The sequence below is a fragment of the Salminus brasiliensis genome, chromosome 21 (genome assembly GCF_030463535.1).
Source record: "Salminus brasiliensis chromosome 21, fSalBra1.hap2, whole genome shotgun sequence".
Lineage (NCBI taxonomy): Eukaryota > Metazoa > Chordata > Actinopteri > Characiformes > Bryconidae > Salminus > Salminus brasiliensis.
The window spans coordinates 24,669,995-24,695,779 of record NC_132898.1 but is presented as its reverse complement, the minus strand read 5'-3'; the positions used below and the strand labels follow the sequence as shown (position 1 = coordinate 24,695,779).

Here is a 25,785-nt window from a genome sequence, read left to right as displayed (position 1 = left end):
GAGATAACAGCGCTACTTCTTATTTTCATGAGATAAACAGCGCTACTTCTTATTTTCATGAGATAACAGAGCTAGTTCTTATTTTCTTGAGATAAACAGCGCTAGTTCTTCTTTTCATGAGATAACAGAGCTAGTTCTTATTTTCATGAGATAAACAGTGCTACTTCTTATTTTCATGAGATAAACAGCGCTAGTTCTTATTTTCTTGAGATAAACAGCGCTAGTTCTTATTTTCTTGAGATAAACAGCGCTAGTTCTTCTTTTCATGAGATAAACAGAGCTAGTTCTTATTTTCTTGAGATAAACAGCGCTAGTTCTTCTTTTCATGAGATAACAGAGCTAGTTCTTATTTTCATGAGATAAACAGTGCTACTTCTTATTTTCATGAGATAACAAAGCTAGTTCTTATTTTCTTGAGATAAACAGCGCTAGTTCTTCTTTTCATGAGATAAACAGCGCTAGTTCTTCTTTTCATGAGATAACGGAACTAGTTCTTATTTTCATGAGATAATATTTTAGTAATTATTATTTTCATGAGATAACGAAGCTAATTATTATTTTCATGAGCTAATAGCACTTGCTCTTATTTTCACCAGCTAGTAGAGTTAATTCTTATTTTTAATAGCTAACAGAGCTAGTTCTTATTTTCACCAGCTAACAGCAGTTCTTATTTGGACCAGTTTATAGTGGTTGCTCTTCTTTACCAGCAAATAGCTCTTGCTCTTATCGCCAGTTTTTCTTTTTCTACAATCCTGATCAGATATAACTGTTTTTCAATGTCACCCACGCTGCTGTCAGAGATTTCCGTTTCTATTATTACTAGTCTTTTACAACCCCAGTGTCAAACTACTGCACCACTGCACAGTTTACCATTAGCACCTCCACCCTTCTCCACACTCTTAATTTAAATGAGGAAGGTCTTGGTCCTGATCTTATGTGTTGACTCTGATGTGATAGAGACACGTCGTTCTCTAGGACGAGGAGTCACCAAGACGAGACAATCTTCCCCTTGTGCTTCTTTCCTCTATGCTACAAGAAGCTGTCCTCTTTCAAAACCACATCCAGTAGACTCAATGTTACAGCACTGCTGCGACTCAGTAAATAAATAATCACTGTGGTCTTGGGTTGATCTTCAGTGCTCGCTTTACGGTGATCAATCTGATCCCGCTTCCTCTGCGTCTGAAGACTCGTACTCGTCTGCGGAGTCGGTGAGGGCAGGGTAGGGCCGTGGATGGTCCAGGTTAACATAAGTGACCTTCAGGCTGATATAGTGTTCTCCCTCCAGGCTGGAAAGAATGGCCATTACTTCTGAGACCACCGTGGTGAAGGTGGGCCTTCTCTCCGGGTCTGGGTCCCAACACTGCAGCATTACAGCAAACCTGCACCCAGAACAGAGTAAACAGTGTCTGTCAGTGTACTTACTCTGATCTTCAAAGTCACTCTTTATCAATAAAAACTAAATGTTAAATAAATAAAAACACATACTATATGGACAAAAGTATTGGGACACCTTCTCAATCGTTGTTTCTTTTGAGATCAAGGGCGTTTGTTGGAGTAACTGTCTCTACTGTCCAGGAAAGGCTTTCTACTAGATTTTGGAGCATCACTGTAAGGATCTGATTGCATTCAGCAGCAATGGGAGTGTTACCACCCCACCTCTTCACCAACTCCCCAGCTCATCCCAAAAGTACTGAATAGAGCACCACCATTCCTAGTATTAGGTATGGTGCCAATAGGTTCATCTAGTTCATCTGTTCTACAGAGTCCCATTCTATTGGCAATACTTTTCTACAGTGACAGGACAAGCTGTGTGTGTGTGTGTTTGCACATCTGTGTCAGCAATAGGTGCAACTTAAAGTAGCTGAATGCATTCATTAGAAGGGGTGTCCACAAATATTTAGACACATAGTGTAAGTAAAGGACTTGAACGGTGGTGGTTCAGTGATTAGAACCTGCCTCTGTCTGGGCCTTGAACAAGGCCCTTAACCCTCTCTGCTCCCTGGGTGGCGCAGAGATGGCTATCCACTGTAGAAATGGCTAAGACAGAGGTCAAAATCCATCTGCGTCCAACACAAATGGTGAGTATGGCTGTCTTGTCTAAAATCCCCGATCTCAGACTGAGTTTATCACTTTCATCCATTCTCTAACCAATGTAGCAGTTTCTTCTACGAGCTCCTAGAACAAAATGTCAAACACTCTGAGCAAGGCCACTTCCGAAACATTTCCCAATCCCACTCATCATCCACAGAGTTCAAGGCTGAAATGGTCTGGGTCCTTCCTCCCCGACGCTGTAACTGTCATAATTTAACTCTGTCAGTGTGGTAAGGCTGTGGGTGGTTCAAGTAGTCTTTTCCCACACAAGTAAACGGAGTAAACTGAGTAAACATGCCTTTTGACCTGGATCTGATGGAAAAACCAACATCCAAACCAGCTGCAAGCTGCTTATCAACTAGAGATGAGGAACATATTCACTACAGGCTCCTTTTTGGGTAACAACAATACACTTGAATTGTACTGAATTGTACATACACTATAAGTCCAAATGTTTGTGGACACCCCTTCCAGTGAATGCACACAGCTTGTCTAGTCCCTGTAGAGAAGTACTGCCAATAGAATAGGACTCTCTGGAGCAGATAAACATGACAACATGCCTAATGCCAGGTGTGGGCTAGAGGGGTATAAAGCCCCCCAGCATTGAGCTGTGGAACAGTGTGAGAACTATGTGTGTTCTATGGAATGATGGATCAGGGTGTTCCATCCAGTACTTTCGGGGTGAGTTCAGGAGTTGGGGATGAGGTGAGGGGGTGATCATCCAACATGCTGACCTCACTAACACTCTTGCTGCTGAATGCAATTTGATCCTCATAGCGAGAAACATCAAATGAGTAGGTGTCCCAAAACTTTTGTCCATACAGTGTACCTAGTGTCGATTTAAGACTAAAGTATACATATATGTGTGGTGAAACTCACAATGGATCTGGACAGTACTGTGGCTGAGGTAGCCTCCGTCCCCTTAACAGATAATGAGTGACATCGTATGGATCCACCTCGGGGTACGGACTCGCTCCACGGGTCAACAACTCCCACATCAGAACACCAAATGACCACTAGAAAGAGAAATCAAATATTCAGATCAAGCAAATCAAATATGATATCACTGGAACTACGAGGCTAATGTAGCTAACGAGTGATTGAGCTTATACACCACTAATTAGCACAATGCTAATGACTGTGGTTTCTGACACTGTATGACTCACTGCTATCTACAAACATGGGCTAAAGTATGTTAGCATAGCTAAAAGCAATTTTTCATTGCTTATTATCTACATTAGCCTCGTAGCCTCAAACCTCAGATATACATCTTTTATAGATAAAACTATAATGCTTCGTATCTCACCACATCAGATTTCGACGTGAATTTCTGCGTTTGCAGGCTCTCGATGGCCATCCACTTGACCGGCAGCTTGGCCTTCCTATGGTCCTGAATGCTGTAGTACTCTTTATCAAACACGTCTCGTGCCATTCCGAAGTCTGCCACCTTCACTGTGTACGACTCGTCCAGCCTGCAGGAAGGTTAGTTACATTTACATTTACATTCAAGTCATTTAGCAGACGCTCTTATCCAGAGCGACTTACAAAAGTGCTTTGCTATTTACCCAAGAAAACCCTCAGCTAGTTTGAATAGACTAAAAATTCAAAGATACCTCTTAGTTTAGAAACTACTAAACACAAACACTCTGCTATTCGCCCAAGTACTCTCGGAAGAGGTGGGTCTTCAGTCTGCGTTTGAAGACAGTGAGTTACTCTGCTGTTCGGACACCCAGGGGAAGTTCGTTCCACCACTTTGGTACCAGGACAGAAAAAAGTCTGGAAGCTTGTCTTCTGTGGATTTTGAGGGATGGCGGGTCGAGCCGAGCCGTACTTGAAGCTCGAAGGGCTCTTGGTGCGGATCAGCTTTTGACCATTGCCATCAAGAACGGAGGGGCTGGTCCAGTCTTGGCTTTGTAGGCCAGAGTCAAGGTTTTCAATCTGATACGGGCAGCAGCTACGGGAAGCCAGTGAAAAGAATGCAGCCACGAATCATAGTAATAGAGCCTTAGCCATGAATCGCTGTCGGTGGGAGTCTCGTTATGCTACTACCAGAAACTGCAGAAACCCGAAGGATGTTTTAGCCGAGTTGGTAAACTCAGCCTGTGTCTCAGTTTCTGCCGTAGTATGCAGTAGATGCTTACACTATGTCCTTCAGAAGGCTTCTGTTCAGTGAATCAGTGAAATCCAGAGCAGCAGCTGTAGAAAACCAGTGGTCCAGCCCTTTAGTCCTGCTCCTAGAGAGCTGCACTACATATCCAAATGTTTGTGGACACCCCTGCTAATGATTTAATGCATTTAGCTACTTTAGGTTCGCACATTGCTGAGACAGATGTGCAGATGTGCACACAAAGCTTGTCTAGTCCCCATAGACAAATACTGCCAATAGAATAGGACTTGAACCTGAATCCATTGGCATCATGCCTAATGCCAGTCATGGGCTAGAGGGGTATAAAGTGTTCTCTGGATTAATGGTGCTCTATCCAGTTTGGGATGAGTTGGGGAGTTGCAGATAAGGTGTGGTGGTGGTCATCCCACATCCTGACTTCATTAATGCCCTTGCTGCTGAATGCAATCAAATCCTCAGAGCAATGTTCCAAAAATATTATACATATTATACATTACATTAATTATACTACAGATTTAATCAATTTGAGATATATAATAATAATAATAATTATTATTATTATTATTATTATTAATAATAATAATAATAATACTCACATGCAGTTGCGGGCAGCTAAGTCCCGGTGCACAAACTTCTTCATTGCCAAATACTCCATCCCCTTGGCAACCTGAAGTCCAAAGCCAATCAGGTCCTTAACTGTGGGGTTCTGGAGAAAGTTAGGACAGGATTGGTGTTACATTATTATAGACTATTATAGGCAGAAGTCTGATTGGTTACAGAATATTTTTAGAAGTTAGGACACAGCCAGGACACTGACCCTGTTCTCACATCGGATGAAGTGGCGCAGATCCCCATGTTTCATGTATGGCAGAACAACTAGGGGGAGCCCTTCCTCGGGTAACAGTACACCCAGCAGAGACAGAACATTACTGTGATGAAAACCCTTCATTAAAATACCCTCCTTCAAAAACTGCTCCACTTCCTCCACATCTGTTATTCCTGACAACAAAAAGTAATGATAATACATTAGATATCATATATGATATATCAATAATAGTATAATATAATATATTGGGGCCATGATAATATTTTGAGGCTACAACATATTATGAGAGAATATATTGTTACAAAATAATATATTGAGGCCACAAAATAATATATTGAGGCCACAAAATAATATATTGAGGCCACTAGATAATATATTGGGGCCATGAGATAATATACTGAAGATACAAGATAATATATTGAGGCTACAAAATAATATACTGAGACAGCAAGATCATACATTGGGGCCATTGAGATAATATATAAGCTACAAGATAATATTTTGAGGCCACAGGATAATACATTGGTCACTGTACGCATTAACTGGTAGCAGGAACTCACTGTTGAGGGACTTCACAGCACAGTGGATCTCCCTGTTGTTGTGGTCAGTGAGATAACCATGATAAACTGTGCCAAAGTGACCTGCAAAACACACCATGGGTTAGCAGCTGCCTAGTTCATTTATCTGTATGTAAGTCTGATGGGTGACATCAACACAAACAAACAAACAAATAAACAAACAAACACTCAAATAATGCAGTTTAAATCATAATGGTGGAAATCTGTTACCTTTGCCGATAATCTGATGATGCTGGATGTTCAGCATGGCTGCTGGGATCAGGACATCCTTTACCTCCTCCAGGAGCTCTGGGCGGAAGCTGGTGATGGAGATTTTCTCAGGGGGCATGAGAGGGGTCAGGCTGGCGTCCAGTGTGCTAGCATACACCAAGCGAGGAAATGCCACTGCCCCGGTAGCCACAGGGGTTGTACTGAGGGGAATTTCTCCTGTGGAAAAGCAAGGAGCGATTTTAAAGAAGATATTAAGCTACCAACAAGACAAGAAATTCTCGCTGTGTTTGATTACATAAATTAATACATTTCAAATGTAAAAATTATTATTACATGAATAAAAAGTGCATTTTGGCTATTTATGGAACCAAAAACATGGTTACTATGCCACCGTTCAAAGAACCCTTTGAAGCACCTATAGGTTAAAGAGTGTATAATAATGTATGTCTAAATAAATACATAAAGTACCATACACTCTATTGACAAAAGTATTGGGACACCTGCTCATTCATTGTTTTCTCCAAAACCAAGGGTATTAAAAAGAGTTTATCCTGCTTTAGTTGGAGTAACTGCCTCTACTGTCCATAGAAGAAGGCTTTCTAATAGATTCTGGAGCATTGCAGTGAGCATCTGATTGCCTTCAGCGAGAGTTAGAGGAACAGTTGGTGAGGTCAGGATGCCGGATGATGACCACAGTACCTCATCCACAAATCCTTAGTTCTGTACTGAATGGAGCACCAACCATCAGTCCAGAAAACACAGTGCCACTGCTCCACAGCTCAGTGCTGGGGGGCTTTATACCCCTCGAGCCCACGTCTGCCATTAGGAATGATGCCAACAGAGAGTCCTGTTTTATTGGCAGTTCTTCTCTTCAGAGACTAGATTGGCTGTGTGTGTGTGCATTTGCACATCTGTTTCAGCAATGGGTGCAACTTAAAGTAGCAAAATGCACTCATTAGAAGGGCTCACCTCTTCTGTAGTCTCCGATAGGCAGGAGTTCCACGCTGCCATTGCCTGTGAGATTATGGTTGTGGGAGTAGTGAGACAGTCGGGTCTCAGCCAGAGAATCTGTGGGTTATTACGCAAAACGTTTAACGTTAATCTTATCTAATATTAAGGGTCTAAGGGCTTGAAGGCTTGACCATGTCCACTGTTGCTGCTTATCTCACTAAATGTCCAGTCAAAGTACTTTTACATGCTTTAACATTTCTACAAGCATTTCATACCTCTTTCATTCATGGTTAAAAACTTCAAACCCAGAGTTTCAAACCCAAGCAGAGGTTGGGTCAGTCAATGATGATTTATCCTCACCCGTCTTCTTCTTCCTCAGGTGTTTCATAGTGATGAAGGCCAGCACCGCCCCAGCTACAAGAGCTGTCAGAATCCCGAGCACGACACCCACCATGTAGTGATTACTGACCACCCTAACAGTGCCCACATTGTGGACATGGCCATTGACTGTAATCTGACACAGGAGAAAACTGTAGTTAGAAATACAAGAACCTTTGATTCACACAGCTCATCCAAGGTGTTGAAAATGACACCAATCAACCATAACAATAAAACCACTGTGAATATGTTGTGAATAGCACTGATGGATGGACATATTAGGCAGCAAGCATAAGGATCTGAGACACTTTGACAAGAACTAAACTGTGATGGCTGGACAATTGGGTCAGAGCCTCTCCAACACACATTAAAAAAAGTCTTGAGGGGTGTTCCTGGTATGCAGTGGTCAGAACTTCCAAAAGTGCTCCAATGAAGGACAACCAGGGAACTGTTAACAGGGTTTTGGGCATGCAAGGCTCAATTATGCTCATGGAGGCCCCACCTCACAACTTACAGAATTTAAAGGATCTTCTGCTCAAGTTTGTCTTGGTGCCAGATACCACAGGACACCTTCAGGGGTCTTAAGGAGGCCATCCCTCGACGTGTCAGAACTGTTTTAGCAGGATGACGGGGTCCGACACAATATGAGCCAGGTGGTTTTATTGTTATGGCTGATCGGTATAAATAAAAATGTTAAAAATTCAGTGGGGCTCTCTCAGTTCCTTCTGGAAAGCCTGTTCCTATTACTGGAGTCTGACCTTCACAGGTAAGCCCTCATTAGGGATGGTGAGGTTTTTGGGGATTCGGCAGGTGATCTCGTTATCCAGAACCTTCGCCCCACAGTCGACTCCACCGACAGTCATAGTAATCTTCATGCAGGAATTCACCAGGTTCAGCTTCTGGTGCTGCCAATCAAACAGTATGGCATATCAGCTAATTAAAACAATGTGTGAGAGTCCCAATTAGGATCACTAATTATCTGATATTTACTGATAATTGTTGATAATTCAACAATCGAAACTTTTAGTGCCCACTCACGTGTAATGAGACCTCATCAAAACCAGGGTAGAGTTGAAGAATGTGTCCCTCAGTCTCGAAGGGAATGGGTCTGCCATAGGGATGGTAGGAGAAGTCCTGCTTCCACAGGCCCAGAGCTCCATCCATATCAAACGACAGCTCCCCCTCCTCTGTCTCGTCTCTGTGGAAGACAGGAGTCACACATTCCATATGGGTTGGCTTGGCTTTTCCCCGGCACTCCTGAAGAGGCGAAAAAGAGCAGAATAATTCATGCGTTAGATTGATTTCACCAGTCATAGGGTGCCGTATATATTATTTCTTATTTCTACATGGCATGTTATATATTTAGTGTACGTAGACAAAAGTACTGAGACACCTGTTCATTCATTATTTCTTCTGAAATCAAAGGTATAAAATGCCGATATAAAAAAAGTCTATTCTGTCTAGAGAGGACAAAGCATTAGTGAGGTCAGAATGTTGGATGATCAGCACCCCACCTCATCCTCATCTTCCCAACTCATCCCAAAAGTACTGGATGGAGCACCAACCATCACTCCAGTGAACACAGGTCCTCTGCTCCACAGCTCAATGCTGGGGGGCTTTATACACCTCTAGACCACACCTGGCATTAGGCATGATGCCAATAGGTTCATGCTTTGAAGTACTTTGAAGTAGGCAGTGGTTGCCATGTAAAATAACAATTAAAGAACAGTTACAGTTAACACACTTTACAATGTGGCTCAGACAGTTTCCATCCAAAAAATTAAGGAACTCTCAAGCTCAACATGCCCTGTTCATGGTCTTCTTACATCTTCTTAGGTTTAACTATAAGTATAACTACTGTTTTTCCCCCACTATTATAACTTACGAACCACTCAGCCGGTTTGCACTGCCTTGCACGTATCGTTATAGTAATCCTTAGGGTGCAGGTCATGAAGCATAAGGGGTCAAGTATTACTGTTACATTTGACTTTTTAAGGCACAACAAGTCATTGGTTAACAAGTTACTACTGGTCTGGAGTAACGGACATAATTTAAGCTTTTTTATCTGAATACCAAAACCATCTAACATCTAACTTGATTACCTGATCACCTGATCCAACTATTGGCTTAGGAAGACATTTGTCTATTAGTCTATTAGCATTGACCCTAAACCGGGTATACTAGTCTAGAAGAATGGGGAAACATGATTCTATTTGGATAGCTATTTGGATAGCTAACCCCCCCATATGGGGCACACCTTGTAAACCCTTACTTTGGACATCATGCGTGAGTTATAACAGACTGAAAAATCCAATTCACAGAATTAAACAAGTCAACAAGGCACCACCAATAATGTAAATTTCACTCCATAGATAACAACTGTTATGCAAAATTGGGTCATACAGACTAGAGCTGTGGAACTGAGATCACTAGTGGTCAGAGAAGAGAGGACTTGGATGATCTTACAGTGGAAACAGGCTTTAGGTGGCTTTCCTTGGGTTTAAAATGGATGATGGTTCTGTAGACGGAGTCCAGGTTCTTCCCCTCAATAGTGATAATCGACCCACTACAGATCAGAGACAGAAAAGTGGGACACAAACGTCAGAAACAAAGAATTATGTGGGATGGACTTCCAGACAAAGAGGATTTCTGGTCCTGGATTAAATGACATTGTCAACAGAGATCTCCTATTATTTATACATTCTCAAGACAATTCATAAACTATGTCTGGAAATGCAACCCACTCTGAAGCTCCAAACTATTTGTCTCAGACATTTGTGAGCATTCAGCTGGTGTTCAGTTTTAGCTCACTTTCACGAAGCCATAGTTTGTTACCAGCACCTTATTAAAAGGGTTTTAAACCCTTTTAATGTTACTATTCATCTTTACACTTTACACTGACTCCCCTTATTAATTGTGTGAAGGTGATGAGTCGATGAGGTTGATGTTTTTGGTTATTTTGCGTATATGGTCTTTATGGAGTGGGGTGGGTTCCGAAATGTCAACGGTAAACACACACTACTGGTCAGAAATGTTAAAACACCTCCAGTTTTACAAGTTTAATTGAAATTTGAGCACTTTGAGTCCATTGAATAAACAAATAAATGGTGCAATGTCCAATGACCTCAAATGGTACAAAGGTAAGCAGGTAACTGTCAGGGCTTTTGAGAGAAAAAAATGACAAAAAACGGAAAAATACTGTAAATTGTTATTTAATAAAAAGCCTTTTAGGGTCTTTTTAGGCACAAGTTATTGGATCACCACTGACAGCTGGTCTGAAGTCGTTTTTTTTTTTATCGAAATACATACTATAGCTACTGCCTTAAAGTCCTTGATTACTTCAGTTTCTAAACCATCCAACTACTGCCTTAATGTTTCTGATTACCTCAGTGCCTAAACCTTCCAACTGTTACATTAGGAAGTCCTTGATTATCTGAACACCTGATCCATTTAACTATTGCCTTAAAAGGTCCTTCATTACCTAAACACCTAAACCATCTAACTAGTGTCTTAGGAAGTCATTCATTACCTGAATACTTACGCCATCTTTTAAAACACTACATTAACTAAACACTGAAGAATAATGTAAATTGTAAGGGCCTTTACAGGCACATTGGTTAACAACTTACATCTGGTATGTAGCAATGGACATAATTTAAGCTTTAAAAAAATAATGCAAACATTATTATATAGTGTATAGTTTACAACACCTTCATCTGTATGAAAGTTGTGTTGGAATAGACTTATTTACACACCATCACACATTCAGACTAGAAAAAGCTGTAGGCCCTTTAATGTAACACTCCTTAAGTGGCGTACCTGTCAAAGCTGCAGTCGGGCAAGACAGAGAGGATTTCAGGAGTTTGCTTGTAGCGGAAGACTCTAGTGGTGACAACGCGGGACTTATCGATATAGACCTGCAGCACCACGTCCTTTACTTCAGTGACTGGCCGAGATAAACAGACGATGGAGGACACGTTCCCCTGCAGTACTGACACACTGCAGAAAAGAGGACAGAATACACTCGCATACAGTACAAGAATATTGTCACTAGAAGTCAATGTAAACATTTTTAGTCCCACTAATTTTGGGGCATTTCTATTGGTCCATTCATCATAAACGGTGGGCACAATATGAAGAGCAACTGCCAAATTTACATGGCAAATGGCAAAAATGGAGATACAGGGTACCTAACTATTGCCTTCGAAAGTCTTTGATTTCCAGAATATGTGATGTATCTACATGTTGTCTTAGGAAGTCCTCGGTCATCTGAACACCTGGTCTAGCTTACATATTGCCTTAGGAAGTCCTTAATTACCTGAACACCTAAACCATCTATCTACTATCTCAGGAAACTTACAGAAAGGCAGATTTCCAGGAGAAACACTGGTGGCCACTAACTAAACGCATCATGAAATCTTACATTTTTTTCTTCTTTTTATACAATGACTATACAAATAAAATAATAATTAATTATTTCCATAAATTATCAGGAAAGTCAAAATTAATTACAATACAAAAATTTAATATTTGCTCACGCACCTTTGGATAGGACAGCTCTCTCCATCCAGAGTGACCTTGCGATTCTTTCCTGAGTGCAGGTAGGGTCCAGTGATGGTGATCAGCGTTCCTCCATTTACAGGCCCGTAATCTGGCTGTACCTCACTGATGTTTGGCAGCTAAAAGGTTTACACCACGTTAGTTTAATAGCAGTTATCAAATAATCGGAACATTTACTGAATAATAATCTTAAAAGTCTTATCTTTATAAAGGGTTAGACCCCAGCGATGTTACAGTAGATAAAGTAACTGTGAAATAAATTTACCACAAAGGTGAATCCGGGCATCTCAGCTTTTCCTTCAATGGAATATGAGCCTTCCAGTCGACCCTCATGAACTTTTGCTGTGACATTAACCGGCTGAAACAGCGGCTCAGTCGCTACAGAGCGGATCTTGCACGTAAGCCTATGAAAAAACACATGAATTAATGAAAGCAACTGAATGAAAATTGACTCTCTTCTGAACAACAATACTGTAAATAAATAGCCTTGGGGGTCCTGCAAATACAAGAATGAGCTACTATAATTACAAGATCTAAAAGAAGACCCATACAGTCACCCTCAGCTGAAAGGAAATTGGCTTGGATGGTCAGGAACAACCCAAGAACCACCAAAAGACACAGGCCTGCAAAGAACTATAAGCTGATGGAACACCAGTGACACTGTCTACCATCAAACAAGTTTTACATCACCATGGACTGAAGGGCTGGCGTTCAGAAAAGAAGCCCCTGCTACAAAACCGACACCTTCAAGCTTCATGAAAAAGCCTTCTGAAGGAATGTATTATGATCAGATAGGACTGAGCTGTATGGACACAATGGCCAAGGTATGTTTGGAAGAGTAAAGGTGAAGCAGTCAACCCAAAGAACACTGTACCAACTGTTAAGCATGGTGGTGGTAGCAGCATTCTCGGGAGCTGACAAAAATTGGTCAAATATCCAACCAGAATTCTGCCAGAAGCTGTCACAACCTTTAAACACGTTTACATATGATCACTCATTCTGCATACATCAGCCCCACCCATCCACGTTGAAGTTTCTGTAAATTCCATAATAACTGAATTCAGCCTGTTGGTGTTTCTTACAGTGTGCTGTTGCTCTTGGGCGGCTGGACCACGCAGGCCGTCTCTCCAAGCTTCACTTCGTGGGTCCGGGTGCTGATGACCGGCCTCAGGGGGGACTGGAACTCCCACCCACATAGAGTCAGCTCTGTCTGACCATCAAGGGGAGCTGTTGTTGGGAAGAACTATCCACACACCAGCACACACACATACAAACATACTGGACAATCAGCCAGATTCCTCAAAGACATCACCTTTACATTTACATTGCCATCACAGCCATAACAATAAAACCACAGAAGTTAATAACCCTGATTACCTGGTTGCTATAGCTCTTGTTAAGAGGTGTGATACCAATGTGAACCTTGATGTTTAGCTACTGCACTCAACTAGGTCTTCTGACATGCAGTGCAGCACATTCAAGCCAAACAGGCACTGTATGGGAGCAGGTGGGCTTCGGTTTGTAAGAGCCTGTGTTTTTCTAAGTTGATGGACACTTGTAGGAATGAGATCTCACACAAACCACCCAACTATAAACAGTCTTCAGCCCAGGAGCTACATGTTTAACCCAGGAGCTATGACGCTGATGGAAGACTGAGGGTCAGGGTCTCCTGCTATCTGCTCCAGACCAGTTGGCTACCTGGGTACCTGGGTATTTAGCACGGACCTTTACTAAAAGCTTCCACTACAATGATTATTTTAGTACACTGAGCATAACAACAACGTAAAGTGGTTTAGACCAGAGGACAATGGGCCCACCCTTGTGAGTCCTGGATCCTGCCAAAGTTTCCTCCAGCTTTGAGGGAGTTGTTCCTGCACTGTGGTCTTTGGCTTGCTCAGTTGGGGTTCCATGTTTTATTTGTGTTGTTCCATTTTTGGTCATATTTCCATATTTTAGTCAAAGTCTTTGCTATCGTAGCGATGGGAAAAGTGCACCTTGCGTGGATCAAAACGTGCAAAAGGCATGTACTACATTTCTTTATAAATCATGGGTGTGTTTCAGCATGTCAGTCGCCATTCCCTTTAAGAGCCAGGTGCGGTCTGACTTTAGCGGATTGCTATTTCAGTGGCGCAAAGTGTGGGCGTATATGCGTTGGGCACGCATCTGTGTTGACAACACACCGCCAAGATAGCAGCAAACGTCTGACTGTTGACTAAACTAAACATTGCTCACACAAACCAGTGACTGGTGTGTGAGTGTGTGAGTGTACTTGCATAAGTTAGGCTCACCTGTGTGATGACTGGTGGACAGGATTCTTTGGCCCAGTGTGCTGGACACTCGGACTCCCAGCTGCAGTACCCAGAGCACCAGCCACAGGCCATGAACGTAGGTGCTGTCAAACAGGTGGCACAGGTGAGGAAGTGACGGCACCCGGGACCTCTCTGAGGCACCTTAATCATCTGCCAATTACACACACACACACACACACACACACACACATATATATACAAAAGGACACACGGGTCACTACAAGTCAAACAGTGATTCAGTGGTGGAGTATTATCCACCGTGACTAGAAGCGGAACTTACGGTTTATCATTTCCATATAATACAAGACACAGTTATTACACACACACACACAGCACCTTCCAGACACTCAAACACTGACGCGCAGTCTGACACACAGATAACAGTGAGTCACACAGTGTCAGAGACCACATAATCAAATCTATCTGCGATTATTAAACAGCATGACACAGTCTGGGTGAGTGTGTGATGATTTAGGCATAAAGTTAACATGTCCTGGCTGACCAGCTACACTATATGTCCAAATGTTTGTGGACACCCCTTCTTATGAATACATTCAGGTCATTTAAACTGCACCCATTGTTGACACTGATGCAAATGCACACACACAAGCACAGCCTGTCTAGTCCCTGTTCAGAAGTATTACCAATAAAATAGGAGCTCTCTGGAGCAGATAAACATGAACCTATTGGCACCATGCCTAAGGCCAGGTGTGGGCTAGAGGTGTATAAACCCCCAGCATTGTGCTGTGGAGCAGTGGAACTAACTGTGTTCTCTAGAATGATGAATGGTGCTCCATCTAAGACTATATCCAACATCCTGACCTCACTAACGTGCTTGGCGCTGAATGCAATCAAATCCTCACAGCAGTGCACGTCCAAAATCTAGTAGAAAGCATTCTTCCCTGGACAGTAGAGACAGTTACTCCAACAAAAGCAGGAAAAAACTCTTTTAATATCCTTGATTTCAGAAAAAGAAAGTGAATGAGCCGGTGTCCCAAAACTTTTGTCCATATAGTGTATATTTGGGATGCATTTATGTATTAATTATTAGTTTATATTTGCATTAAAATGAAAAGAAACGTTGGGTGTGTTCTACATACGGTGGTGTATATGTATACTAATAAAATACCTTGTCCCCCACAACAAAGAGGAGGTGGTCTGGGGGGAGGACAGCAGCAGTGGCAGACACCCTCTGGTTCTCCACTAAAGAGTAGTTAGCAAAGATGACCGGACTGGACCTCCGCAAGACGAGCTTTAGGATAATCAGAGGAAATGGTGGCACATGAAACACACAGAACGCACACAGAAATACATATGTAGGGCTAGCTAGAATGAGCAAACTTGTTACTTTTTCATAATTAACATCAACTCAAAATCTCTAGGATAAAAGCTCTAAATCTTGGGTTCCTCACAGTCCTGCCCTTTGGCCTAAAATAGCAGTTTCAGAAGCAGAAGGCATTCATTTAATCATCTTCAACAGGAAACCACTCAACATGTCTTTCCCAGCTCTTTAGCAATGCTTCCCAAAGATGCTGGCTATTGTGGGTGGCTTGGCTTTGACTCATCAGTCCAAGTTCGTTCCAATCTATGGGAACAGTGACTGGCTCGGTCAGTTTATTAGCTTCAACTGTCCTTTGTTCATTCTTCACATAATTCACACCAGTGAATCACCTTACGCCTTTACCATTTTCATCTATGAACAGTTTCACACACAAGAAGTGATTTGTGCTACAACAGCCTACAGCATATAGCAATGGTGGCTCAGTAGTTAGAGCACTGGGTTATTGGTGACAGGGTTGTGAGTTTAATACCTGGGTTCGCTAAGTTGCCACTGTTGGGCCCTTGAGCAAGGCCCTTAACCCTCTCTGCTCCCTACATGTCACAGGCTCCTCAACATCTCACTTTGTGTGTGAATAGTAGTGTGTCTGTGTGTGTTCACTGCATATATGGGTTGCTAGATGGCTGCTAGTCGACTGCTAGTGCTGCTAAGTGGTTGCTAGATGGATGCTTAAGTGTTAGCTAGGTGGTTGCTCTGGTATTTCAAGTAGCTTACTAGTTGCTATGATTTTGCTAGCAAAGTGGTTTCTACCTGGGTACTACAGTGTTGCTAGGTGGGTGCTATAGTGCTCCTAAGGGGTTGCAATAGTGCTGCTAAGTGATTTCTAGATGGGTGCTATAGTGTTGCCAGGTGGTTGCTATGATGCTGCTAAGTGGTTGCTAGATATGTGTTATAGTGTTGCTAGGTTGTTGCTATGCTGTTGCTAAGTGGCTGCTAGATGGATTGCTAGGTGTTGCTAGGTGGTTACTATGGTTCTGCTAAGTGGTTGCTAGATGGCTGCTATAGTGTTGCTAGGTGGTTACTATGATTTTGCTAAGGGGTTGCTAGATTGGTGCTATAGTGTTGCAAGGTGGTTGTTATGGTGTTTCTTGATGGTTGCTCGATGGTTGCAAGGGTTGTTTCTTGGTGGTTGCTAGATGGGTGCTATAGTGTTGCTAGGTGCTTGTTATGGTGTTGCTAAATGGTTGCTTGATGGGTGCTACGGTGTTGATAGGTGGTTGCTCTATTGCTGCTAAATGGTTGCAAGATAGATGATATAGTGTTGCAAGGTGGCTACTATGGTGTTTCTATAGTGCTGCTAAGTGGTAGCTAGATGGGTGCTATAATGTTATTAGGTGGTTGTTATAATGTATAATGTAGAATTTGCCAGATGGGTGTTATGATGTGGAACATGATGTTATATGTTCTTATGTGGTTGCTAGGCGGTTGTTATGGTTGCAAGGGAGTTTGCCAAGGGATGTGTTTGCCTGGTGGGTGGTGATCTTCCAAATAAGATCACCAATAGATGCTTCTATTGGTGGCAAAGTCGACAAAATTCAACCCCGCCCACTCCTGACTAAGCCCCTCCTCTGTACTTTTGTTATCGAGACCCTAACATGCATTTTTCAGACGTGCAGATACATGGTAGATACAGACTACCATAAGCAAACTGCACGCTGTGGTGTACCAGCATATTAACATTGATCAAATGTTCAGTTCTATGTTCTAGACTACACAATACGGTGTGTTTTAGGTGTTCTATGGTGTGTTCTAGGTTGTCCAGTATTTTATATTCTATAATACACAACATGCCAGATCCTCCAAAGCTATTTACCTCTCCTTTCATATGCAGGAAAAGAGGTTAAGGAATGCTCATGTCTTGCATATTAAACGTCTCCTGTTCTAGAGCGCTCCACTTCGTATGGACCTACCTGCAGCAGCCTGCCGTCCGCTGTGCCTATATGAGCCAGCGTCTTGTTCTCAATCCTGGTCACCAGCAGGGAGGTCAGCAGTGTATCCCTCATCTGCCTGTTGAAAAGGTCCACTCTGTAGTATGGCTGGGCCACCAGTGTGGGCTGGTCTCTGCAGCTGGCATTGTGCTCCATGCTCTGCTAATGCACATGCAACAATCAATGCTTATATGACTGACTGACTGATTCACTGATTGATTCGTTGAATGTTTCACTGATTTATTGAGTGTGTGATGATTTAGGCATGTAGTTAACCCCTAACATCAACGGGCTCTGATGCATCAGCCAGAAGACGCCAGTGCCAGCCAGCATTGCATTGGAGTGATGTGGGAAGAAATGGCCATCTACCCACCCTGGAGAGAGCAAGGCTTCGCCTGCTGATGGCTTGCAGCATGACCGGTGTTTGAACTAGTGATCTTGTGGTTATAGTGACAGCGCCTCATACTGCTGGACCCCTCAGGGCCCTTGGACACCCCTTCTAATGAATGTATTCAGCTACTGAAGTTGCACCTATTGCTGATACATCTGTTCATTCAGAACTGCACTGCCACGTTCCTCTGTGGAAAATTACAGTGATGTCATCCAGCGTGTTGCTAAACAGTTTAGAAAGCGAGGCGTATTTGGCCAGATGCTGTGATTAAATGCCTGGTCATGCACAAACTGGCATGTTTGCTTCACATGACCAGAAGTAGGTGCTTCAAAATATTCGTTGGATCAGAACCATGGATAGAACACTATTGGTTCCATTAAGAGCCAAAAGTTTGTAATAGAGGTATTAGAGTGTGAAGAACCTTTTACAGGTCTAAAGAACCTTCCCTTAATATAAAGGGTCTTTACCAGTTTAAAGGCTTTTCAGGCTCACACATCTCGATTAGAAACATTCTTCATTCTTCATTGTGTTGCTAGATGGTTCCTATAGTGTTGCTAGGTGGTTACTATGGTATCCCAGGTGGTTGCTATGGTATCCCAGGCTTTACACATCTGGTAGGCATCCTTCAAAAAGTCACATTTATCATTGAAACTTTTTTATTATCAGTGTAAATTCTAAAATATTTGATTTGATGTTTAAATAAATGCTCTTATGCTCTTATTCTCAAGGGAAGCATTTCATTAAATATTATTTATCAGTGTGATTATGTATATATATATAATTTATTTACCCCAATTTGAAAGGACAATTACCAGTCGCCATAACTGGGAATGTTGTGTTAAAAAAACCAAAACTGACTAACGTTGTGATGCGAACCATTATTTCGTCACACGTTTTCAGAACATTCCTGAACCATTACTATGGTAACGTAACAGGCTAACCTTTTTTAGAACCTTAAAAATACTGTTGAACTTTCCCATGACGTCCTCAGCTACCTGAGCAGTTTTGCCCTAGTGACCACCAAGAGCCACACTCTCTCGAGACAAGACTGAAGAACCTTCGTTTGGTTTCTTTACCAATTGAAACATTCTCACATTAATACATCGCTCATACAAACATGGTTCTTCATTGAACCAAAAGTGGTTCTTCTAAAGTACTGCGCCAAGAAACTGAATATATGGCAAGCATGTTCACACTAATCTTCATAAACAAATGTCTGAGCTCTCTGCAGAGAAAAAGAAAGAGGTGTAAGATCTCGGAGACTGTGGGCATACTGTACCGCCTAGCCTAACCTCAATCCTGCAAAGATGAAATCCTGCAATACTAGTTTACTCAAACCTTCTACCACTCTCAGTCCCAACCTGTGTACTAGGTCATTTTTATAATAGCTAACAGACCCCACAAAAGCACCCAGCAGTCTGACCACTACACAGGCGCTATTCCTGTAAAACCACTCTGCATAATGATTGCGTCGTTTTTCCACCAACCCTTTCTTTCCATCTCTTCAAAGAGTGCTCAGTGTACCACATTAACGGTCTGCTTGGTGCTTTACAGCAGTGCACATTAACAACGCTGACCTCACTAACGCTGGACGTTACTATTCAGGAAACTGAAACTTTCCTGCTCATAGCTGTGCTTTCACGTGGAGGGCAGCATCAGCCTTCAAAAGGACGGCCACTGCACTGTTGCTGCACTTTTCGAGATACGGCTTCTTGGCAGATTGACTGATTAACAGAGAGCACAAGGACGGAGGACACCTATTGAGATGTGCTATGTTCTTGCTATTGCACAATACAATGAGCCCAGCTGTTGAGCCCATGAGCCCACCAGTCACTATTTTCCAAAGCCAAGCAGCTTAGCAATGGCTACCACAGGAGGGTATACAGGTCTCACGATATAACAGAATAAATCATCGCTGTTTGTATTAAATGAACTACGGTTTGACAGCTTTATCACCCACCACACTTCTCATTTTTAAAAGCAGAACCAGGTGTTTGCTTAAAATGCACCAACCAATGCATCCTCGTTTTTTACAGTGGAGAAAGAACACATGCAGGAATTGTAACCATTCTTGGTCAATGCGTTCTTGAATATTGGAAGGCAACTTGGGAAGAGATGATGACGAAATGATGAGGAAAGGGCCGAATGCCACTTTTCGTTTTCCATCAACAGTCCAATTGACGTATTTTTCCTTATCCTTTATTAATTAGTGTAGCAAAAAAAACAACAACAATCAGTTGCAGCAACTTTTCTTCTGCAAATCTGTTTGAGAAGGTGAAAAACAATTGTCTGGGTGGTCTGGCAAACAGTCCAAGCTAGCGGACCAATATATGCTCACTACCTGGGATCAGTGTCCACAGCAGTAGCCAACCTCAGACCACATTCACTTTGAATATATGATACAACTATAATATACTATTTGATACGAAATGACTCACAAATACAGAAGAAACAAACTCTTGAAAGTGGGCGTGGCAAAATAAGGTGATTAGAGGCTAACGACACTGCCCTCAACATGGCAGACTAGGGTTCAATTCCCTGGCTGGGCAAGATTAATACCAATAATCATTACCAATACCAACTCCAATAAGTTCTCCTACTTGCGAAGGATGAATCAGATGAAAGAGCTCTGGATAAGACCGTGATTAGACATGCTGGAAACATCTATCAGCCATGAACCTGAACTCACCATGTCATTGCCCCTCATATCGCCCTCCCTGATTGCATATTTACACAGTCTTTCAGATACCTGGCAGTACCTTACTCTGTATCTCCCCCTGCTTTAGCTTTTTTGCATCTAATATGTTTTGGTACCTGATCCAGAATAGCCTGTGCCTATTAATTTGAGTATAGGCCTATATGAGTGAACTGCCTCAAAGCAGGTGGTTTATGTAGTCTAACAATCGCTCAGACACATGACAGCGAGGCTGTAGAAACCATCATTTCCTGTTCTTCTTTAGACATCTCCAACCATGGATATATATACACAACGGTCTCCCAGATATTACAAAAATGAATCCGTCATCAGTCATCCACTGACACCACATTCCACAAGCAGATGCACAAAGCACACACTCCTCTCACTTTAGACCACTTCATCAGGCTGGAAGTGCCTGTTTTTTTTAAGGTTTTGAGCTGCACAAAATAAGCAAGGCAAGACATCTGTATAATAACAGTAGTTTAGACCACAGAGTTGGCACTTCAGGTCCAATCCTATGGTTTCGCCCATAAATATTTCCTATAATTAACTGAATGAAGCATGAAAAAATGTTTCTGCCTGGTGGTTTCTAGTCCTGAGAAACCTTCTTTTCTCAATTTCTCTCAGTCTTGTTTTTCCCCACATAAATTGTGGTTCATCTAAAAAGCTGTTTCCTCCCTGTGTACTCTGGAGATTCTTCAACTGTAAGAACCTTAAGGTTTCATAATAGGCAGCCAAAACCACACAAAATGCTTTCTGCGAAGACTGTGTCCAGTACCGTTCTTCCCTTCTCTCGAAAACGTGTCATTTAGGAGGTCGTTTGGAAATGACAGAAGTCACAATAACATTCCACTCAAGTAATCCAGTAAGTATATGATACATGCTGTGCACTGACCTCATGTGGGCAGCTTTCGCACGGCTGGAAGTGGCACAGGCCCCTCGAGAGCTGCTCAGGTCCAGACTTACAGCAGTCCTCCACACCTTCGTCTATGACGGAGTTCACTGAGTCCATGGGAAAGGCGCAGAGTGCGGAGTCATGCTCTGGAACCCCCGAATCGTCTGTGACGGCAAAAACGCCGTACAGGATGTCGTCCTCTTCCTCGGCCCCCAGTTCGTCGGCCAGGTCTCGGCCGGCCTTGCCAAAATGAGCTGCCTGAACCACATTGTAGACGATGTCCTTAAAGGCCTCGTTGGAGTTGCTCCTTCGCCTTCTTTTGGGCTCGAAACGGCACTCCAGGACAACCTCTCGGTACCTCAGAGGAAAGGTAGGCAATATAATGATAAGTTATCGGTACTGTTCTTAATTAGTGGTTATATAAAAGGTACTCTCAGTATGTCAGTTATAGCACTGTCATAATTTACTGGCAATTTTGTTTACTGGCTGAGTGAGCAACTGACTGATTGACGAACCTTGTTGAAACGCACACACTAACAAGTACAGGGTGGGCCATTTATATGGATACACCTAAATAAAATGGGAATGGTTGGTGATATTAACTTCCTGTTTGTGGCACATTAGTATATGGGAGGGGGAAAACCTTTTAAGACATGTGGTGACCATGGTGGCCATTTTGAAGTCAGCCATTTTGGGTCCAACTTTAGTTTTTTCAATGGGATGACGGTCATGTGACACATCAAACTTATTGAGAATTTCACAAGAAAAACAACGGTGTGCTTGGTTTGTAACTTTATTCTTTCATGAGTTATTTACAAGTTTCTGACCACTTATAAAATGTGTTCAAAGTGCTGCCCATTGTGTTGGATTGTCAATGCAACCCTCTTCTCCCACTCTTCACACACTGATAGCAACACTGCAGAAGAAATGCTAGCACAGGCTTCCAGTATCCGTAGTTTCAGGTGCTGCACATCTTGTATCTTCACAGCATAAAAGCACACCATTGTTTTTCTTGTGAAATTCTCAATAAGTTTGATGTGTCACATGACCCTCTTCCCATTGAAAAAACTAAAGTTGGATCCAAAATGGCTGACTTCAAAATGGCCGCCATGGTCACCACCCATCTTGACAAGTTTCCCCCCTCCCATATACTAATGTGCCACAAACAGGAAGTTAATATCACCAACCATTCCCATTTTAAGTGTATCCATATAAATGGCCCACCCTGTATATGTGCCGCCAGGGGGAGTAATCTTAGGTATGCTAAGGTTTTGTCTCCTAGCTTGAAATACTGCTGTAAGGGGTAAGTAGTGCTAAGACACACTGTGGCAATAATGTGTGTATCAAAGTCTGTAGCGTTAGCATGTCGACTCAACATTGCTTCATGATGGCATATGATTGCCAAGCACTTGCATGAAGGTGTAGCTTAGTCAGGAGTGATGGAGCACTGTTCCACTGTGCAGCATTGCTTGCATTAAACATAATCTCTAACCTAGAGTTAGAGGACTGCCTGAAGATACTCAAACAGGTCTGTTTGATTAGGTACAGAGGCTGTGTGTATGTCAAGGGCGCCCAGTTTTGTGATGTCACATTTTTTCCATATCGCTCATCCTTACCTCCGTGTTTCCCACTCGTGTCGTGGAAGTCGGCCTAACCTTGTCTGGTATGGAGAAGAATCCTGGTCAGCCTTCTCTCTCTGGACTGACAGAAAGTAGACGAAGTCTGCCGTGAAGAAGCTGTAGACATAATCAATGCTGTATGCCCGCCGAAGCTTGGGCAGCACGGTCAGGCCCTGAAAGTCTGGGTGGAACCCATCCTCGGTTGCTAAAGGCCGGCGGACTGACACAGACTTGCGGCCGTAGCGCTGCGTCACGCTGTCGTTGACTGTGGCAGCCACGTAGAAGTACACATGGTGGCCTTCTTCCACCATGCTAACCTTGGTGCCCAAAGGGCTAGCAATGCAGTCTGGACAGAAGGCAGGAGAGTTGAATTCCTTCCGGAACAGGCACTTAGAGGGCCCGGGGGGTTGACTATTCTCATTGAGCTGGTGAAAGTAGCACACGCCATACTGAGAACTTCCACAGGAATATAGGTACATAAGGTATGTGTCTAAGAGCAAGACTTCATTGTCCGTATCCTCGGGAAACGGGTCTTTCTCAATGTCACACAGATTGCACAACTTGCACTCCGGACTGCCCACAGGTCCAGTGCGCAACTGCCACACTTTACCCAGAGTGAAGTTCACTGCCTCAATGAGGTTCTGAGATGCCACGTAGATTTCATGGTACACAGCATTGATCACAATGTTCTGGATGGGATTCCTGGTCATGAAGAATGGCATGGGGTAAGGGACAGAGAAGTTGACAGAAGCAAGAGTGGTGGAAGGACAAGTGTCTGAAGTGACCACTGCAATAGCTTGGATCCAGATGCATGTCACTAGAGGAGAGGTCCAGTGGACCATGTCGAACCACAGGCAGGAAGCACCAGTTGTCTTATGGTTACCTCCAGCACAGCACTTTTAGGTCAGACATCCTGAGTAGCAGCATGGGATCTCTGAGAAGATAGGAGAGGTCAAAGAAAAACAAAAGCAGTCAGAGAAAACTAGACACAAATACATCTACTACAATGATAGACTGGTAGGGATGCCCCGATCCGATCCTGTGGACGGTGGATCCAGACGTAGTTTAAGCCGGATTCAGTTCCAATCCTTTTTTTTTTACCGCTGTGTCCTCAAGTTGTCATTAGGTGGTGTAATAAAATAACCTAAACATCCTAAGGCCTAACATCCTTTAAATACCACCAGGAATCTGCACAACCCTCCTCCGCCCTCTCTCCTTCCTTTGAACTTTTTTTTGTCCAAAAAAGGCTCCACATATCGGAGGGAGGACTGGCTTCCAGCCACAAAGCAAGTCATCAGAACTCCAGTCCAAAAATCTCAGTTTTCTCTCCCCTCTCTTACAGCCACCTCCCAACTATCATATGCTAAAGGCATTGTCGGAACTAGCAAAGTGGTTTTATGGAAGAATCAAACTTGGGGAGGAGGAACATGCCTGAAGCCCAAGCTAACGTTCTATAAATACCATGTCTACCTCGTTCACCAGTCTATGACAATGTCTTTGCTACCGTTCTCCTCACGTTTAACCTTTTGTGTCATATCTCTCATTCTTGGCTCCACATATCAGAATGGGGGGACTGGCTTCCTACCATAAGCAGAAGTCACCTGACTCTAGCCCAAAGTTCTTTGAGATCCCTTCCCTCTCTTACAGCCACCTCCCATTCATCATATGCTGAAGGCATGGTCCGAATTAGCAACCAGACATTATTCCCAGCCTAGAGCAGCGAGGAAGGTTTTCAGAAGGTAACAGAACACTCCCGAGCCTGGAGTGTGGAATTCCACCTTTCCTTCAGATGTTTGTGTAATTTCTACCGTTTCTGCCAGCCATGTCACTGACTCTTCCATTGCGGCAGGTTAGAAATGAACCTACAGTGGAAATGCTCTGTTTTATGAGTGCACAGTCTCTAAAAACAGGATATGAATGTAATCCTACACCAACACTCTCTCTGACCTTCTGCAAATACACAGTAATGACTCATAAGAAATGAATTACTGAGGTCTTTATTTACGTTTACGCCACTCAACAGCCTGAAGGGAGCCAGCTCAGCAGCATTAAAAAGCTGGTGTTTTGGTCTGAATGAGTAAGACAGGACTGTTGAGATACCTTGAGATGAAAATGGAAGTCTGTTTTCATCCACTGTAAACAAGAGAGGAGGGGATGCTGGACTTAGTAAATGGCTTTAACGGGAGGTCAAAAACACCCACAAACTTTCTGTTTGAGTTATGCTCTCTTATCACTTTGAAGCAGCCTATGGGCTACATTCTATGGACAAAGTATTGGGACACCAGCTCGTTCAGTCTATAGCTGTTCTCTGCACCAGTAGGCCTACATGTGTTGTGGAAATGATGGAGGGCGCTCTAGAACACATACAGCTCTGGAAAAAAAAAAGAGGAGAGACTGCTATTTTTTTCTTAAATATGCATCTCTAAATTGAATTTCATCAAACAAAGCTGAGTTACCTGAATTTGCAGACTATGAACGACATAAAGTCACCCAACAGCAATAAGAAAGACTAGTGGAGAGCCTGCCAAGTCATGAAAGATTGGCAGTCAAGGTTATTTCACCATAGCGATTTTCAAATTCTCTCAAAGTTCAAATATTACTACTGTGTTGTTTAAATTTAAATAATATTTTAAAACAGATTTCATTATAATTATTATAATAATTTTGCATTATTTAAGCAGCTGTTTTTGAGCAGTTGTCATTTCTGCAAATAAATGCTCTAAATAGCTAATATTTATATTTAGAATTTAGGGGAAATGTTGTCCATTGTTTATGAAATACAACACAAATATTAATTATCCTGAACACATTGCCTATAATAGTAAAACCAGAGAATCTGATAATGTACTGTGGTCTCTTATTTATTTTCCAGAGCTCTACAAGCACA

The 25,785-nt window shown here is 42.6% G+C and overlaps 1 protein-coding gene across 1 annotated transcript; it reads right to left on the bottom strand.

Annotated features, from left to right (window-relative positions):
* Positions 1-1,070: 1,070 nt before the first annotated feature.
* mst1rb (macrophage stimulating 1 receptor b) lies at positions 1,071-23,740 on the bottom strand. The gene is made up of 21 exons (XM_072665768.1): positions 22,896-23,740; positions 21,280-21,637; positions 17,278-17,454; positions 15,158-15,280; positions 14,008-14,178; positions 12,802-12,962; positions 11,985-12,123; positions 11,702-11,838; positions 10,979-11,158; positions 9,626-9,725; positions 8,198-8,416; positions 7,918-8,064; positions 7,142-7,295; positions 6,800-6,898; positions 5,831-6,046; positions 5,603-5,683; positions 5,034-5,215; positions 4,813-4,922; positions 3,398-3,563; positions 2,971-3,107; positions 1,071-1,379 (listed from the first exon to the last, which is right to left on the bottom strand). Exons 1-21 carry the CDS (start codon positions 23,738-23,740, stop codon positions 1,154-1,156), a joined length of 4,128 nt encoding a protein of 1,375 aa, XP_072521869.1. The 3' UTR covers positions 1,071-1,153.
* Between the last annotated feature and the right edge of the window lie 2,045 nt (positions 23,741-25,785).